General features: G+C 42.7%; 1 protein-coding gene across 2 annotated transcripts in view; it reads right to left on the reverse strand.

Moving 5' to 3' along the window:
• Positions 1-18,475, reverse strand: part of GABRB3 (gamma-aminobutyric acid type A receptor subunit beta3) — a 197,820-nt gene that overhangs the window by 109,114 nt on the left and 70,231 nt on the right. The window contains exons 2-4 of one of the 2 annotated variants that reach the window (XM_040584815.1): positions 11,822-11,869; positions 4,291-4,382; positions 4,070-4,137 (exon numbers count right to left, since the gene is read on the reverse strand). In XM_040584815.1, the coding sequence (XP_040440749.1) occupies positions 4,070-4,137; positions 4,291-4,382; positions 11,822-11,869 (208 nt within the window). Of the gene's footprint in view, positions 1-4,069; positions 4,138-4,290; positions 4,383-4,549; positions 5,001-11,821; positions 11,870-18,475 lie in introns of those variants that run through there. The other variant, XM_040584816.1, reaches the window with a different exon arrangement.

Consider the following 18,475-nt stretch of genomic DNA (forward strand, 5'->3'; position numbering starts at 1 on the left):
AGGAGACCATACTATTCTCTACAAAACATTATCTCTAAGGAAAGGTTCATTTTTGAACCGATCCACTTGTTTTCTCTATCTGCTTTATAGCTTTACCTCCCATAAACTATAAAACACATTCTAAAATGATGGTAAAATGAATGCACAGCACCTCAGTCTTTCAGCTATAATGATAGGTTTAAAGAGGGGGTTATTTGGGAGATTCAATGTATTGATTATTTAACTTCCTAAGGATAAAAAGCTACGGGAGTATTTGGGTGCTTGAAAATTATCTGCCTGGAACTAACGTATTTGATTCACAGACCAAATGCTGAACAAGAATCAGACTATAAAAAAAAAATCACAAAATGTGGATCCTGCCTGATTGGAAATAGGCTGACAGACTAGTAAAAAGCACGAGAAGTGTATCTTTTTTAATTCACATCATCTAAGCAAAACATACCTCTAAAACACAGAAAGTACAGAACACAATCAACCCATATCATGTAAAACGATAAATTATAAAGCTAAATTATTGAAATCTGACAACAGTAATCTTTGATACTCTTTATTTGTAAGATGACTTACAGTATTTTCTCAGTATTACATCTGTTATTATTGATTAGTACTTTGTTTGGAAACGTACATTACTGTACATTTTACAGGCATTTACAGCAGTTTAAAATGCAATTATTGGAGGTATGCACAAGAATAGGTAGGTGGTTAAGTACCCAATTACAGGTATAATTTGTGAAATAGGCAAATAATAATGGGAAGGCATGCACAGGCAAAGCAGAGATGTAAAGGACTATGGAAATATATATATATATATGCATATATATATATGTGTGTGTGTGTGTGTGTGCAAGTCATTAACAGACTGCAGCCCTTCCTTGAACCATGCACTTCTCACATGCAACTTCATTAACTCGTTCTTGCTACCAAATATGTTAACTCAAAGCATAAATATCAAAGCATATTCTTTTTACTTCATAAATGCTCAGTATTTTCAGTATAATGTAAATAGTGTAGCAGAGTAACAATTTCAATAATGCTACTCAATATATGCAAGATGTTATGAGATCAAATAGAAACTGCTTTTTTAAAACTCTTCAGTAAAACAATTTGATGCTGTGCAGTCCTGATACTTGCATCAGTCCTCCTGATCCAGCTTACTATTTCAGCATCAAAAGTAAAGAAAAATGTTAATGGTTCCAAGTAATCTGAGAAATATGCATGTTACTATTCAATAAGTCTATCCTAAAAAATAGCCTGTATGTATGGAAGGGAAAGGATTATTATTAATTTTCAACAGAAAGACTAAAAATACACAAATAAATTTTTAAAATTCTGTAAAGCCAAATGACTAACTAGTAACTGAAGATTCATACAGGAATATATTATACATAAGCCTACAGTTTGATTAAGAATAGAAAAGAGTATGACACAAGCTGTAATTCTTGTTACAAAGAATTGTCATCATATCACTGAAAGCTACATTACAGGCTGCCTAGAAGGCAGTATAATAAAACTTGCTGTAATAACTTTTTATTTATATTCATAAAATTGAAGAATGTTAATTCTCTGGTTATTTTATTTTTAATATAGAGATGAATTTTAACAAGCTAATTTATAAAAGGTTACACTAACGCCTAGATTTAAATCAAAGGAATTAATGTCCATACTACCACAGTTCATAGAGAGAAACTGTCGTAAGACATTTCAATAGTTGATGAGGCTAAAGGTCAATGCTCATATCTGCTTGGGATTAAATGAAAGAATATGTCAAAGATTAAAAGTTTAGGTGGTAACCAGCATGAGGTTCAACAGCAATGCCTCATGCCTTCAAACTAACTGTGCCTTTTTTTCCTCTCCAAATTACTATCTTAGGAGGTATATACTTCAGTAATCTTGAAAAGCGCCTTCTGTTCATCCTTATTCACCTTTTCTTGATATTTACTCAAGAATCTTTGCAGATAAGTTCAAAGTTACCTAAAATAAGTGGAAGTAATCAACTCAAGCAGTTCTTGAATATAGCTGTGCTTAGTCAAAGATGACTTTTTTTTTCAGAGGGAGGAGAGACCAGCACAGATGAAACTCCAGCTGTAGTAAGGTGTTCACCAACCAGAAGCCCTTTCTGCTCATTTTTCCTGAAGTAAATTAATACAGCTTTTGTAACAACAGTACTTCACCAGCCCCCTTCAGAAACACACACTTGTTTCTGTTGCAAGATCCGTATTGGTATTTTTCAGACTTTGCATTGCCCCAGGAGAGGGCATGGGAAAAAAACACTTCTTTACAGCTCTGGCAACAAACAGGGGCTGCTAGAAACTTAAGTCATTAGTATGCCGGCTCACTGTCCAGAAGACGGGGATGGCACCCATCCTCTTCAGTTGCTCCTGTATCATTCAAGATCTAATTACTCAGTCTAGCAGCATAAAGAACAGTGTAATTACTTTCTTTTCCTTATACCCCTGCTAGTGGGTTGGGCAAGTTGTTATTTAAACCTAACAGGCTTTCCCACAGCTGGGGAGGGGGGGACAGGACACAATGGCTTGCAAAACCCAGCACACATCCCCTCATTTTTTTTCCAGTCTCAGTCTACCTTTCTCTGATATTTATTGCCTGTGTGGCACTTCACATACACAAAGTTTCATATATTAATTCAATGCACAATGTAGTGCTTCCTGAAGCCTGGAGCATAGCCAAAGGTGGGGAAGGTGGCGGTGGGGATAGTGAAGTCAGACTTTTCAATTACTCTTCAAAGACTCAGCTTCCATTTTTTTTGAGACTCAATCCTACAGGTACAGAAAAGTATGTGGAATATAGGAGGTGTCTCTGCAGCTGCCTGAAGTTGCAGAAAGCTTAAAATAAACTCTTGTAAGAACAAACTCTCTCATTTGTCCATCCTGAATGAGTAGCAAGGCAGACGTTGGTGGCACATTTAACTGCAACCAGGTAATCGTATCTCTGTTAAAACCCCTTTTCAAAAGATCGGAAGCAGGGCAAAAGTTTCTGTCTCAGGAATTCTGTGTCAAGCAGGTGAAAGAAGGGGCAGGATTAATAAAAATACACAGATCATCTATAAGGGCAAGCTATGCCAGCTTGTAACACCACAGCAGTGCATCGAAGGAAGGGTAGTAGGGTGTCATGTCATACCTACTAAAAGAGAGCTCAGCTTCCAAACGTGCAGATTATTATTTTTAACACCATAATTGTAACTACAGCACTGCAGAGTAGGCTGGTCTTTTTACCTCAGGTTTGCAGAAGGAAAAATCTGCGATACAGAGGGAAGGACTAATTTGCTGAGGAACATGAAAAACCCACCTCACATTTAGGATCAGGGCAAGAAACAGCAATTTCAGCTTCTAACCCCAAACCACCAAACTATACAGACGAGGGGACCAAACCACCGAAGCACCCTGCACACGTCCCCTCTCCTCCGCGAGCCCGGCAGCCCCCAACAGTGTCACTCTGCCGAGCGACATTACAATTCCTCCCAAGTCCACACACAATCGCGCCCGCGCTGGGTGTTCCACAGAAATGAACACACTGGCACATCTCAGAGTTCATCCACCGACAAGCGGGGCTGGCTTGTTCGGGGTTTTTCCCCCCGAACGGCGCACGAAGCGGGGAGATGCCGACAGCCGCGGCCCTTCGGCCCCGCCACCGGCCCCGGGAGCCCCGCCGCCGCCGGCCCGCTCCGCTCCGCGCCCCGCCGCCTGCGAGGCCGCGCCGGGTGCCGGCGGCCCGGCCGAGCCCCAGCGAGCTCCGGCCGGCGGCGCCCGGGAGGTAACGGGAGGAGAGGGCGGCGGGGGGGGTCAGGCGGCGCGGCACCCCCGGGCTCGGCCGGGCCGCGCACACCCGCGGAGGCGGCCGCCGGCAGCCAGAGGGGGAAGCGGCGGGGGGGAGCGCGTCCCCGGGGAAATAAAAGTTTTCAGGCGGAAAGGGCAGCGCTCGGCGCCCCGCGTAGCTCGGCCGCCGCCCGCCGAGGTAGCGGCGGCTTGATGCGAGGGGAGGGATGGGGAACGGGCGGCTGTGACCCGCCGGGCGGCAGCCCCAGCCCCGGCCGGGCCCCCCCGCTACTCACCATGTTGACTTCGGAAACCATGTCGATGCTGGCGATGTCGATGTTCATCCCCACGCAGACGGGCGGACCTGCGGGCAGACGAGACCCGTTACCCGCTTCCGCTCCGAGACCTGGCGGCGAGAGGGACCGCGGCAGCGGGGGCGCCGGGAGCCGGCTGCGCCGTGCGGGAACGCCGGTAGCCCCGGGGAGAGCAGGGGGGGAGCCCGGGCAGGGCGACTCACCTCCGAAATCCGGCCGGAGGCGGATGTCGTAGCCCTTCAACAATTTATCCACAGTTTCTTTCACGAAGGACATGTTGCCGGGATCGTTCACACTGTGGGAGCGAGAGAGACGGGGGTTGTCGGGCGGGGGAGGCAGAGGACGGGGTGCGGGGGGCCGGGGGCGACGGCGGGAGCGGGGGGGGCGGGGGGGAGCGCATCAGCTTGCTCCCCTGGCCAAACGCATCCCGCGCCGCCGCCGCCGGGGCACGCTGGCTCCTACCTCTGGGCGCAGCAGACCACGGCCACCAGGACGGGAGCGGAGAAGATCCCGAAGATCCTGCCTCCCCCAAAGCCCCACATCCCTCCGCTCCGCGCTCCCGCCGCGCAGCAGCAGCCGCCACCGCCGCCGCCGCGATCCGGCTGCCCCGGCTGCCGCTGAAGAAGAGGCGGGGGCGGTAGTCCCCGTTCTCCCCCCCCTCCCTCGCCCTCCCCCCCCAGAATATCCCAAACACCGCTGCCCGGCCCGCGGGAGCCGTCCGCGCACCCGCTGCGCCCACCCCGCGGCCCGACGCCGCCGAGCCCAGGAGGAAGCCGCCCTCCGCCGGAGCCCGGCCGCCGGCTTCCCCCGCGCCCGCCGTCCCCGCACGCCCTGCCGCCTTCCCGGGAGCGGGAGGGGAGGGGAGGGGAATGGAGGGGGCCGCCGTCCCTCCGGCGGAGAGCCCGAGGAGGGGCACCGAGCGGAGCGGGGCTGGCCGGGGCCGGCGGCAGGGGGCGGTGGCTCCCCGGGCACCGCCTCGGGGCACGCCCGCCCCGCCGGCCACCGCACCGGCCCCGCGGCATCCGCCCTGAGGCGGGGGTGCCCCCTGGCAGCCGGCTCCTTTTCTTCGGGAGCACCGAGGGATCCCCGGCATGGGCGCGGGGCTGCGGGGTCGGCGCCGGCCGCCGGGACGCCCCTGGAGCCGGGTGGGAGGGGGCTGCCCGGGGCCGGGCCGGGTGAGGGGGCGCGGGCCCGGCCTCAGCCCCGGTGCGGGACGCCCTGCCCGGCCCCTCGGCCTGCGGTGTGCGGGGCCGCCTGCCCCTTGGGCGTCCCGGGAGCGGTGCCCAGGGTGCGGGAGCCGGGCCGGGGCCTCGCCCTGACCCCCGCAGGGCCCGGGGCCGGTGCGGCGGGGTGGGTGTGCAGGTGCCCGCGGCTCCCTTCAGCCGTGCCTGTGGGGACGCCATCAGCACAGACCTAGTGGCCGTGTTGTGCCAGGCGAAACCTGCCCGGGCTTCGAAGCGTGGCTAGCGGGGCGTGTTACCTGGGCCGGTGGGGACGGGACACTGCACTGGTGCCCAAGGGGTGCTCCTGCTCCGGGAGCGGTCTCGGCTCTCTCTTGTGTTGCCCCTGAGCTTCTGGGTGCGCTTAACTTAGTGTGAAACATTGGCTGGGGTAGAGACAGCACGGTTGTTACTATTGTTAACCTCCTTCCAGGTTAATTAGTCCTTTCAGCAGGACTAATTGGCATGGAAACAAGCACGCTGGCTTGGCTATGTTGCCTTTGGTTCCAGAGCCAGCTCCCTCTCAGTGCCAGAGCTCTTCACCATGCTCTACCCAACACACCCTTAGCCACCTCCTGGTTCTGGTTACATTGCTATCACTGGCCACTGTGCCGTCACAGAGCACAACGTTTCACCAGTCAACGGAGAAAAGCAGTGTCTTTTTACACATTTGTTGTCTTACCACCTGTTTCTCCTTCTATATATCCTCTTCCCTTAGAGAAACTACTGGCAAAAGGTTGGATGCTTGGGGAATGCTGTGGTGTGGTTTACAGGTGAGAAAGCACGGATGGCCTTTCACCACTCCTCAACAAAGTATTGAAAAGAAAGACGAGCACAATCCTTGGCAAACGTCCTGACCTTGTTGCTGTTGCAGTTAATAATGAAGCTTCAAATAAAATAAGGATCAGGCTCAGTTTTAAAAACAATGTAAATCCCTGTAAGTAATGAGGAAAAATGTAGAAAAACTGAGTGTTGCCAAGTCTTGTAATTTCAAGTCTTCCAATATTTGGATTTTTTAGTAGTGCCATATTTACTATGATTATAAAGTAAGTGAAAATCGTAGCTTTCCTTTAAAAACTAATAAGACTTATGATGAAAGCTTGAGAATTGTGACATGAAGCATATGTGACTCAAGGGCTCAAAAATGAAAAGTCAAATAAATACATACATCTATGTAGCTATAGATATATTTAAAAGTTATTTTAGGGGTCTGGATCCTGATTTTTTTCAGTGCTATGGATGGCAGTATTGAAGACTTCTTTCAAAGATTTCAGAGAAAGTGAACTCGGGGAAGGGTACCAACTCAGTTCTCTCCCCCTAAGTGCTGAAAGAAAGTATTAACACTGAAGATAATATTTCTTATGAAGAATTTAACGTGGTTTAAAAGTGCATTTAAGCACTAATAAGTTTTCTTAAATAGATTGTTGGTTTTATAACAGAAATAAAATATTTTAGAGAACACTACTTCTGATTAATGCGCTATGCTGGTACTTTGGAAACACATCTGAGGTAGGAATGAATCAACAGTGCTGTAAAGTCTGTCAAATTTTATCACTTCATTTAAGTATTTGTCTTCTTGATCTTTCAGAGCAATCGTTTCCATTTATTTGTGGATGGTTTAAAGATAATCAAGGTTGGAGCTGATGGGACAAGAAAGTAGTTAGGGGGTTATGGAGCATTTATTCCTTGGGACTCTGGATTTAATTAGGCTTAGCAGCAACTGAAAGATGTTAAAAATTATAAATGATCAATGCATTTCATGAAAGAGAAAAATATCTTGACTTCTCAGTGATGTGGCATTTACAGTAAAAATGGCATTTCATTTTTTGTCCACAGGAAAGACTCAGAACAAAGCTGTTGTGACAACAGTCTGGAGGTAAGACACAGAAAAGTCCTGCACAGTGAAGAGTGCTTATGAAAATAATGGAAGCAAAGACTTTTGGGGAGCCATTTAATGTGGCCAATAGGAAAAAAAATGGGCACAGAAATAGACTCCTTGTTGGGCTCCAAAATTAGCCACTATGACTTTTCTCCTGGAATTAGGCTCCTAAACATTCAATTCAAAAAGCAAACAGATTATTTCAAGGAATGGCAGGAAGGAGTCTGGGCACTTCACTAAAGCAAAGCACCCAGTCAGAACCTGCAGATTCTCCATCCAGCAAAATCCCAGGGATGTATCCCCGGAGATCAGCCCAGACTACAGGACATCAGGGTAAGGTTTTCTTCTCTATTGTTTGAAATGTTCCATTTTTCAGCAAATAGTTAAGTCATGGAGAGAGGGAAAGAGTTAACATGACTCTGTGGCCTAGTGTTTGGCTTTTATCTTTGAAGTACTGTTATTTCATAAATAACCCAGTAATTCATGAATTAATTACTGGATAAAATAAATCAATGTTCAATGGTGTAAGGGACAGAATCCGATTCTCTGCTCTCTTTAGGTGGCTTTGTCATTGCTCATTCTCACTCTTGGTCTTTTTCTAACAGTCTTTCTGTCCCAGTAAAATTATCCCTGTAAAAGATGAGGCTTTGAATGTTTTAGTTCAGGAACTAAATTTCATGACTGTTTCTACTACTTTGGTGAATGTTCTAGCTTCTGGGCCACTGGACAGTTAAGACGGATGCTGCTGATCAAATTTTGTTCAATAATATAAGCACGGTGATATTCTTTTCTTCCTTAGCATTGCCAATAAATGATTTTAAAGGCCACCTCAAAAATGGGAAAGTCTGAACTGCAAAGGCAAGCATTATGTGTGAAGAAGCAAAAGGACTGCCCTTGGATCGATGAAAATACATGTGGAAGAATACACCTGCCAAGCTACACATGAAAGAAGCCCTTGCAGTGAGCGGGGATTCATTGGCTATGTCTGAGTTAGCAAGCACTGAGGCTGGTCTGTAGAGCAAAACTGCAGTTGCTGAGGACCTGATATCCACTCCATATGCATTTTGGTGTTTTTTCCCCCCTTAGGAAATGTTCTAATCTGGTCCCATAGAGACTAGATGCTCATTAGCGGTTGGACCACATTCATATGCCACTGGGGTGTATCTTCCACCATAGTTTTGTGTGGAAGGAATTGAGTTCACGTACTCTGAGACTGCTCTGAGATGCGAACCAAAGCACAGTCAGTGGGAATGCTCAAATGATTCACTTCACAAACACAGTCCCGATCTGTGCTAAAATGCTATGTAGATGCACCCATCATCTCCTTTCAGAAGGAGCTGGAACAGAGCACACTCAGTCTTTGCTAAAGGACAGAAGTTGTTGAAGACAGTGGGAGTGAAATGAGGAGCCACTCAACATTTTGCAACAAAATCCAGTTTTCTTCATCATTGCCAGTGCTAATGGAGATACAGGAGAGGAGGCAGTGACAGGAGAAGAGGAGAGGTCTGCTCCTAACTGATGCATTTGCAGTACTGCCACTATCAGTCACCAGACTGTAGTAGAAAGACTGGCTTGAGAATCAGGGAAGAAGTATTTTATCACACCATGCAATACATCACTGAGCTCTTGCACTGGGGAGTGGTACTGAGGGTTTACCTGACAAAATGAACATAACCTGACTTAGATGCTGAGGTCAGAATCACTTATCAGAACATTGTCTTTTTCGTTTTCCTCTCTGGCTTGTCCGTCATTTAACTGATTTTGACAAAGAACCAGTCTTATGCTGAAGCAAACTGCAATCACAGGGGGTTCAGACATAGAAAAGAGAGAGAGACAGAAACTAAAACAAAGTGGGAAGAATTTCTGCTACAGCTGAAGTGGCGTCTTCTGAGGAACGCAGGGCATTAATCTTACTAGGCTGAGACCCATGCTGCTGCTTACCTATTCTGCCTTCCAGCAATTTTAATAGCCTGCTGGTTTAACCTGCTGAGAAGGTGTAATTAATAAAACTGGCTGGGAAAAAATCCACAAGAAATTTTCAACTCTTTTTTTTTTTTTCTTTCCCTTTTCCCCCCCAAGCCTGACTTCTTTTTTACTATATGAAATCGGAGTTCAGGACCATTTTTGCCAAAATACCGTTCAACAGAAATATTAATATTTTCTTCAGAAGGCTCAATTTTCTTACTTTCTGCCCTACAGTGTCTCAGCTAAAGCAGAGTTTTAGATGCTGGGGAGTAGATACGTGGCATTGGGGCTTAGGGAATACTCTGCACGTTGACAGTTTCATACATTGTGTTTTGCCTGTTTAGATAATGAGCAGTGGTTGTTGGACATATGTGAGGAAAAAAATATTATATTTATCTACTATGTATATTTATCAGAAAGTGCATGTAATATATGCTGATGTTGAGTAATACTCAACAGTTTATGCTGAGCTTATAACTGACAATGAGTTTGTACTCATTGTCCCCATTTCTGTCAGGCAGATTGTAAACAGTGTTGCATGAACCTGTTTGCTCTGGTTGCATAATTTTATGGTTTTCATGTAATTATACAGAAATATTAATGTTGTTATGTCAACTGATGTGGAGATCTGAATGTTTCAGTAGGCCACGCAAAGAATAAGGTATTAATCAATACCAGTAATGGGGACAAATTTGCCTTTAATAAGAGGCCTGACCCAAATTGTTCTGAACTGCTGTTTGATTTTCATCTGGTTATTTTTCTTAATATTCAAGAAAATAGAACAAAAATTTGCATTATCTGAATGAATTTAAAAGAGTATTCCTGCAATATTCCATTCCCCATGCAGCAAAACCTCTGGATTATGCACACAATGAGTCAGACACATCAAAATAAAAATCCATTGACACTTTGGCAGAGGAAGAAATAATCAAGGCTCTTTATAACTCACATTTTTTCATCATAAAAATTAATGATTATGCACTGGAATAACACAAATACATTAGAGAAGCCTGTGGTGCTTTAGAAGTACTATTCTTTAAGTCTCTGTCCTGATGATTCATAGAATCATTTAGGTTGGAAAAGACCTTTAAAACCATTGAGTCCAACCATTTGTTAACCCAGCACTACCAAGTCCACCACTAAACCATGTCCCTAAGCACCACATCTACATGTCTTTTAAATACCTCCAGGGATGGTGACTCAGCCACCTCCCTGGGCAGCCTGTTCCAATGCTTGACAGCCCTTTTGGTGAAGAAATTTTTCCTAATATCCAATCTAAACCTCCCCTGATGCAACTTGAGGCTGTTTCCTCTTGTCCCATCACTTGTTACTTGGGAGAAGACTCTGACACCCACAAGACAAGTAACAGTTAAGATTTTTTTTTTTTGTTTACTGTAACTGCAGTTGAGGAAGAGCTATTTTGCACAGGACTTCTTTTCTGAGAGTTTCTGCTTGAATGTTTTAATCTAAATCCCTTTGTCAGGAGCACATTATTCCTTAAAAACCAGTATGCAGCAGTTACCTTTTTCTTTTAAGGTTAGATGAAAATAGGATATAGCCCATTTATTTGTGTTTTTGAATTTATCAACGTCATGAATCGCATTTGTGATAATTATTGTTTATGCGATGGCTACAGCAGCCAGAATTCCACATCAAGACCCAAGCCTCATTGTGCAGGAGATTATACAGAGTGAAGAAGACAAGCACGAGTTGTTTGAATTGTTTATGTTTAGTATTAGATATATTTAAAGAAAGATCAAGTCAGGATCCTAACTGATGCATCTGTATAAGGACTAGCTAAAACACTGAGAGATGGTGGTTCCTGACATTTTCATCCGAATGTCCCTTTGAATTTTATCAGTGGAAAAGTAGAAAGATAAACACTGGGAGGGAAGAAAGCCATTTATATATGCAAACACTCCCATATAAAACAGGATAAGCAATGAAAAGAAAGTGCAGTGAAATGATTTCTCATCACTCTTGATTTGCTAAGATTAGGAAGAATTCTGGAAGTAATAATCCAGGGTAACAAAGAAAAAGCTATGGGTAGAATAAAGTGAAAGTCTGATGTATGTCTTGCTCTTATCCTTTGAGTGGGTTTTTTACTTACGCTAAGGAGTGCCCTTAAGAGGAAACAGTCCATAAAGGATGAGGGGAAAGGAAAGGCTTCATAATGTGGAAGTGTGTTTATACAGAGGCTGTATCCACAGCCCTGCACTGCCAAGACACGGCACTCTGCTGGTGGAAGTGCCTCTTTTTAAATGCATCCTCTTTTCTGGAGGCTGTGCCAGCTAACCCTTTGCTCTCATTCCCCAAACACTGGCATCGAAGCAGCCACGCTTAAGCTCCTAATATACGGATCAGGATCATGGGTCATACTGCATCTATGGAGTAACATGTAAATTAAGCTGGTCGTGTAACTATATTTCTTTGTCACATGCACTGTATATGAAGGGAAATTACTATAAAGCGGAATCATTATTAGGTAGTTACAGAATTTTGTGTATGATGATCTAAAATACTTGTCATTGTGCCTTAGTTTAAAGATTACTTTGTGGCTCAGGAAAATCAATATTTTCAATTAAAACTTAATAATAATTTTTAACATGGTAAAGGGTTAACATTCCATTTACAGATAATAATGTTTTTTAAGTACTTTTTGTTACTCACCTTGTGTCATAAATTGCGTATAGTTTTTTGTTTTCTTCAACTGCATTCCTAAAAAGAGAGAAAGAGAGAATATCATTTGCACACCCAGTGTCCATTGACAAAATAAACCATAGTTTGCAACCTTGGAGATGTTCAGGCCATCATTGTAGAATCTAGGAATGGGGGAAAAAAATTCTATAAATTGATTTATTCAACCCCTGATATGACAAGATTGCAATAGTCTTTTGGAAATTTTTGAAGTGGGTTTTTAATTATAGATCCATGGCTCTGTTGCCAAGAAATGAAAAAAGAAAAAAATAATCACTCCTTTTGTGAAAAACACAATGCAACAACATTATTTTGATAAGCTTGTGAATAATTTTCAAAATGTTTCTAATTGATCCAGATGAACATTATCCAATTCAGGTATTTTATTATTTTTTTATAATCCAAACTAAAGCAATGCATTGATGTCTAATGCAGTGTATTCAATGTAAAATGAAATACTTTCTCTCTGGATTTTTGAATACTTTTATTTGTGTTTAAACATTGAGGTTCATATGAAAAAGACATTTTGAAAATCAAAATGAAGCTTAAGTCTATATTTTTGAGCTTTTTCAATTGAAATCCACGTGAATTTGCACAATACATTTTGCATTTTTAACTAGAAAAAAGAGATATTTTTTTCCTGGATTTTTTTTTGGACTGTTTCAGAACATGTGGGAACAAAGGGCTCTTCTAAAATAGTGCTACTAATTCAAGGGAGAGCAAGAGGAGATGTTGTCTGAAATGTGTTGGCTTTGTTGTAATCAGCAATAACATACAAGTTTTAGCTAAGTTGTTTCTGAGAAGGCGTGATGAATGTAAAGGACACTCCATAATAAGTATTGATTTGTATCCTAAAATCTGATTTATGTCTCTGTGCATTACTTTACCTGTCTGCTTAGAGAAGTTAAAGAGAAGCAACTAAAAGCCTGGGGTAAATGATCCTGAGTTTGAATGCATTAAGCTCCTCTTACACGGGAAAGGTAGATCCTGGGTTTGGTCCCTGTTCCTGGAGTGGTTGTACATTAAATATGCACTGGCTAAAGGATGTTAACCACTGAGTGTTGTGAGTGCCCGAGTCCCCAGTGCACTGGCTAGGGAGATGTGGGACCTCTCATGTCTCAGATTCCCTTGAAATAGCCAGCCACCTAAAACAGAACTGTTAGGGCTTGGGTTACATGCCACCATCTAGTCCATTTAAGATGCCCTGAGTTACTTGAGACACTACACAGCGCTGTCAGTTACAACACAGGACCGACGTGATACTCTAATGGAGGGGTAACTGGAGTCTGAGGGGGATCCCTTGGAGCATCCCAGTGGCTTGGGATGCTTGCATATGGGAACTGGGCTGAGCCTCTTGGGTCAGATTCCATCCAGGAGAAGGATCCCCAGCTTTCTATACATAGGCTCCATTAACCGAGTTGACTAGATCTCTGTTGACATAATGGGAGCAACCAGTTCTCATGTAAACACCTACATCCAATCTTCATACGAATCTTACTCCAAACTTCACAATATCTTATGTTCTTTCAATAGTTCTAGGCATCAGGATTCACAAGCCATATTTTTCTGGATCTAGAGCTGATAGTATTACATGCCTTCAACCACACCTGAGCATGCTATTTTGTGGCTTGATTGAACATTCTCAAGCACAGTTTTGTCTAGTGTCCACACTTCTCAGTTGTCTGGCCCGCTGTGACTCAGTGTAGGCCTGGGATACTTTCTTGAGCTCAGCAAAGGAAAGAGGAGAGGAGAAAGAGCACAGAAGGGGCATCTGAAGCCTCAACACTGACCCAAATATATCCTCTGACGATAGTCACATATGTCATAATGGTAGAGTCACGTGGGCAATATTGAGATGACAAGATGGCTGGGCTCTTTTCTGAAGTGTCCATGGCCACTTGCTGCAAGGTGCTGGAGCCAGCGCTCTACGTTTGCAGAGGCTGGATAGAGAGTCAGGGAGCGTCCTCAGCCTTCATCTCCCTTTAGGGCTGTGCTGCCAAAGGTAGCCAACGACACCTGACAGACAGATGCAGCTCACCCTGTAACCATGACAACTGGCATGGATTGATAACAAATTAGCTATGGGTGGAAGAGGGCACCACTTCTAAATGAACATGTACAATATAGATTGAAAAAGTGTCTGGTTTCAATCCCCTTACCTAAATATATCCACACCCATAAAATAAAAAGAAACTTGCACTTACTAACAGTTTCTGTTAAGATTTTTATAACAATTTTCAAAAGAGTGCAAAAACATCTTTTATGGCCATGTTGTGTTTATAACTTTTGACGTCTATCAGCAAAAATGCCAATGGTAGGATAGAAATAACTTAGCTTTTTTTTTTTTTTAAGAGAGATGATAACAGCAAAGGGAGATCAGGAAAACAATTAGGCAAGTGTAACAGGAAATAATCAAACTTAATCTTTTAAATGTTGAAGTATCTACAATGAGCTTTTATTCAGACTGATAATGCACTCCATTTTTTTCTTCTTACAAAAAGGTAGACACATCTTGATGTTGAAATTCTCTTATTCAGCAGAGTGGTAAAATCCTTTGGTCTCTGCATTGAAAAATGCCTTCTTCTGAATGGGGAGTAAATGGAGTTCATCTCTTACAGAAGTCTCCTACTGCTGCTGTCTGCCTGGCACCAACAGAAGACACGCTTCTGAAAGTATTACAAAAGTAATTCCCCCATCACAAAAGCACCACATTAAAAGTACTTATATTAAAAGCACTTTGTTGTATATGAATACTATTATATAATTGATTATTCCCATTAAAATGCTTTGCATCCTTATCACAACTTTAATAAAAGAACAAAACTGCTTTGAATATTATACATGCTCTTGCCTAGAGCCACTATTAAGCAGAGAGGCTCTGTGTGCAGCCAGGCAGTCGTTGATGGTAAATCAAATGGAGGGCATATGGTTTCAGTATTGCTGCTGGTGGAGTTTCTGTTGCTAGAAAGAGCTAATGTTTTGCATTTAGGTTTATTAAAGTAACAAAAATAGTAACTCAACTTTTCCCCTTTTCTTCCCCCCAACTTTCTTGAAGTCTCACTCAATATAATACAGAAAACCATACCATGAACAACCCATATTAGAATGTTAGGAATTTCCTGAATTGCAAAATAAGAACTTTGTGAGTTTTTTTAAAGCCCACAAATTTCTGGGTGATATCACAGCTCAGAATGTCTCAGGTTGGGATTTCTCCTTGCTGATGCAAGCATCAAAGACTAAATGTGTATGTCTGACCCAGTTATCGTGGGCTACTTTAGTAATCAGTGAGGGGGGTGGGGAACCAAGTCCAAAGACTGAAAGGAACTCCAAAGGCTGAAAAAGGCAAAATAGCGCAGATGAATCACCCTCTAGAAGTACCTAACTATGAACATAGCTTATATCTAGCTAGACATCTAACTTCTGGGTATGTAATATTGCATAAAATAAATCCCAACCATGGGGCTTTAATGGCAAGGAAGGCTAGATCTGTTTCAGTACATTAAGTATATTGCCTCCAAAAGCTTATCAGACCAAGATGTCCTATACGTCTTTAGGTTGGAGCTCCATGAAGGATATCCCTGCTAATGGTAAGTGGACAGCAAAGAAACAGGAAAGCTGCTGGGTTGATACTATATTTCTGGAATTGCTGGAATCTTTTAAATAAATGTATGTTAAATTATAAGCAACAATCATCACTTTCTGTCACACCTTTAAATCCTACAAGATCATGTAAAAGCAAAAATTAAGTTAAATATCATACTCATTTGAATATAGTCTTAAGGAAAGTGAAATGCAATTGCCGTTTCTGGATTAAGGCCAGAACACAAAGCAATGCTAGTGAATCACAGAATGTTTAACAAGTACTCTCGATGTTATGCATCTAAAAAATGATTCAGCATGAAAATATAGATACAAAGGCTAATATTTATGGCTTGGAAGATAATGCTAACAATAAGAAAATGAGATATTTCAGATTCTGAAAGCATCTGAACATGGAATGACACTATTGAGAAAAAATACTTTCTTTTTCCATTCTGGAAAGAACTCCTTACACCTCACACAAACCGTTTGCAAACAGAAGGAAAAACAAACATGATGCTAAACTCTTTCTCCACAGGCTTGGAGAATGCACACCTCATTATGTTTGAGCCTTTTTCATTTTGAAGTGAAGAAAATACTTTTGTTGGTTGAGCCAGCATACACAATAGAGACCAAATTAAGCCCATACACCATGGCTTAGGTGCAATAACTATTGGCAGTTAACAGCTAGATGCAAAACCTCAGTGTAAGTCTCCCTCCCTGGAAGCTGCTTCTGGGCTTTTACCTCAAGATTGCTCAATCCATCTTGCAAGCCCTCCCTCCAGAAACTTCAGAAGCAGTGAGGAACCAGCACGAATGAGTCAATAAAATTCCCTTTCCCTTTTCCTAGGAGGTTCAGCCCATGCCAACCAGGTTAGGTGTTCAAGGGCATCATTGTCACACAGCATGATAGGCACTAGCGAATTATTTTTAGTACCTAGAAGCCTATCAAGAAAAGTAAGAAAGTACAGACTGAAATGCCAAATGCAAAAATGGGAAGCTGTGTTTAAAGCTCCCAGGATATTATAGACACGATTATTGAATTACCATTGTAGATCTGCTGAAACCTCAGTAAGCAGCAGACGATGGAGGTTTCTGCTATAAATACAAGATTCACATAGCTATCTCTTATTTTTTAAAGTATAAATTAAGTGGATGCAAGCCAAGTTTTCATAAATAATGCCAAAAATGTTTATGTATGAGAAGCTTAAACTATATGGCTCTAGCTGAAATAAATGTTTCAGTGAACATGATTTTAAACATGATTTATTCAAATGTTATGTTAAGTAAGCATTCAATATGCTTTTATGTAATGCTGATGCCCAAGTTACATGTAATTCTGATGACATTATAACATCCTTGATCTTTCATAACCTCTCTAGAAATTCATTTTTTCCCAGCATCAAGCTCCACAAATAGTATGGAAGTGACAATGTCACGTAGTATAAACAGTTACCAGAACAATACTTTTTTGTAGTTTCCAATTCTGTGAGAGCCAGCCAGTCTTGACTCCTTTTGCCATCAGCCAGAGCTGGGAAGTTTAGCATTGCTCAGACACATGCCAGTGAATTAGCAAGTCCACAAACCCGCTTGTTGGCATTAAAAAAGCGAGGTAGGAAGGTTGAATTGAGAATATGTCAAGAAGTCGACTCCTGTTTACTCACATTTTAAATAACGTATATTCTTCAAGGTGTCTTGTTCTATTCAGATCCAGTAGGTTCTATTTATTTTAGTCCACATAATTTCTTTTTTTTTTTTTCTTTTTAATGCATTCGGTTTCCAAATATAAAAAATAATAGACATCGGGAAAGCTATCAAAACACACACAACAGCGGTGCATAAATTTGCCATTATCCTTTGAGTAAAGATCTCAGAGCCACTGCAGATATTTCAGTGAAGGTCCAAGCTCCATGCTCAGCAGATGTCACAAAGGTAAGCAAGTGCCCAGAACAAAGCAGGATCAGTACAGTATTGCAGAAATCTGCAGCCTACCCACATCCTGCAAATTTTGTGCAGTTGTCTTCCATCTCAAAGAGCTTGAGAGCTAGATAAAGGTATAGGAAAGAGCTACAGGGATGATTAGAAGTACAAAATAGCATTGGTAAGAAGAAAGCTACTTAGGCTGAAAGTCTTATGTCTGCAAAGCAGCTGAGGGAGGAGAGAGATGATAGATGTGTATGAAGTCATAGACTGGCTAACTGATTATTTGTTATCGCTCACACTATAAAAAACAAAGGAGCACTCAGATGATCAGGTGGTTGGTTTAAAGCAAGCAATATGAAGTCCTTTTTCACACAATGCATAATTAAATTGTGAAGCTCATTGCCAGAGGAAGCTGTGGAGGTCAAAGTTATAAATGGGCTCAAAAATCCATTAGACAAATGCATGAAAAGGAGCTCTATCAATGGCTATTAAAATCAATGTTGTGAATGCACCCTCTGGCTAAGGAAGTCCATAAACCTCAGACTGCTTGAAACAGAAACGTTGTATCTGGGGAAGAATTGCTTTCTGTCTGTCCTGTTTCTTATGCTCCTCCCAAAGTTGTGCTACTGCCCATCATCAGAGGCAGGAAGGCAACCCTAGATGCGGCTTTGGCTTGATTCAGTATGGGAATGTGTATGCTCAGTGTGATCAGAAATACATGCTTCTGGTCTACTGTGACCCAGCAGTGAAATAATTTTCAGATCTTAAACTGTCCTATGGTTTTCATTACTGCACTCTCCACAAATAAATCACTGATTTTGCTTCTCTTCCTTCAGAAATTCATTCAGTAGCATATTTTTAATTTCCGTTCTTTGATCCCCTAAAGCACTTGCATATACACCAGGGTGATACGAAGTTTGCCAGTGTCCCTTCTAACCCTCTTGAGCTATTAGAGGGCTGTTGTAAAATATGTGCCTTTTTTCAGGAAGAAAAAATTTCAGGTGTGGTTAGCGGTCATAAAATCCTGTAGAAATAAACCTCTTTACATCTGTACACTTTTATGGACCACAATATGTGTTCGACAAGTGTATCCATATTATAAAAGACATGAGATTTAGCTCTCAA

Source organism: Falco naumanni, chromosome 2, assembly GCF_017639655.2.
Source record: "Falco naumanni isolate bFalNau1 chromosome 2, bFalNau1.pat, whole genome shotgun sequence".
Taxonomy (NCBI): Eukaryota; Metazoa; Chordata; class Aves; order Falconiformes; family Falconidae; genus Falco; species Falco naumanni.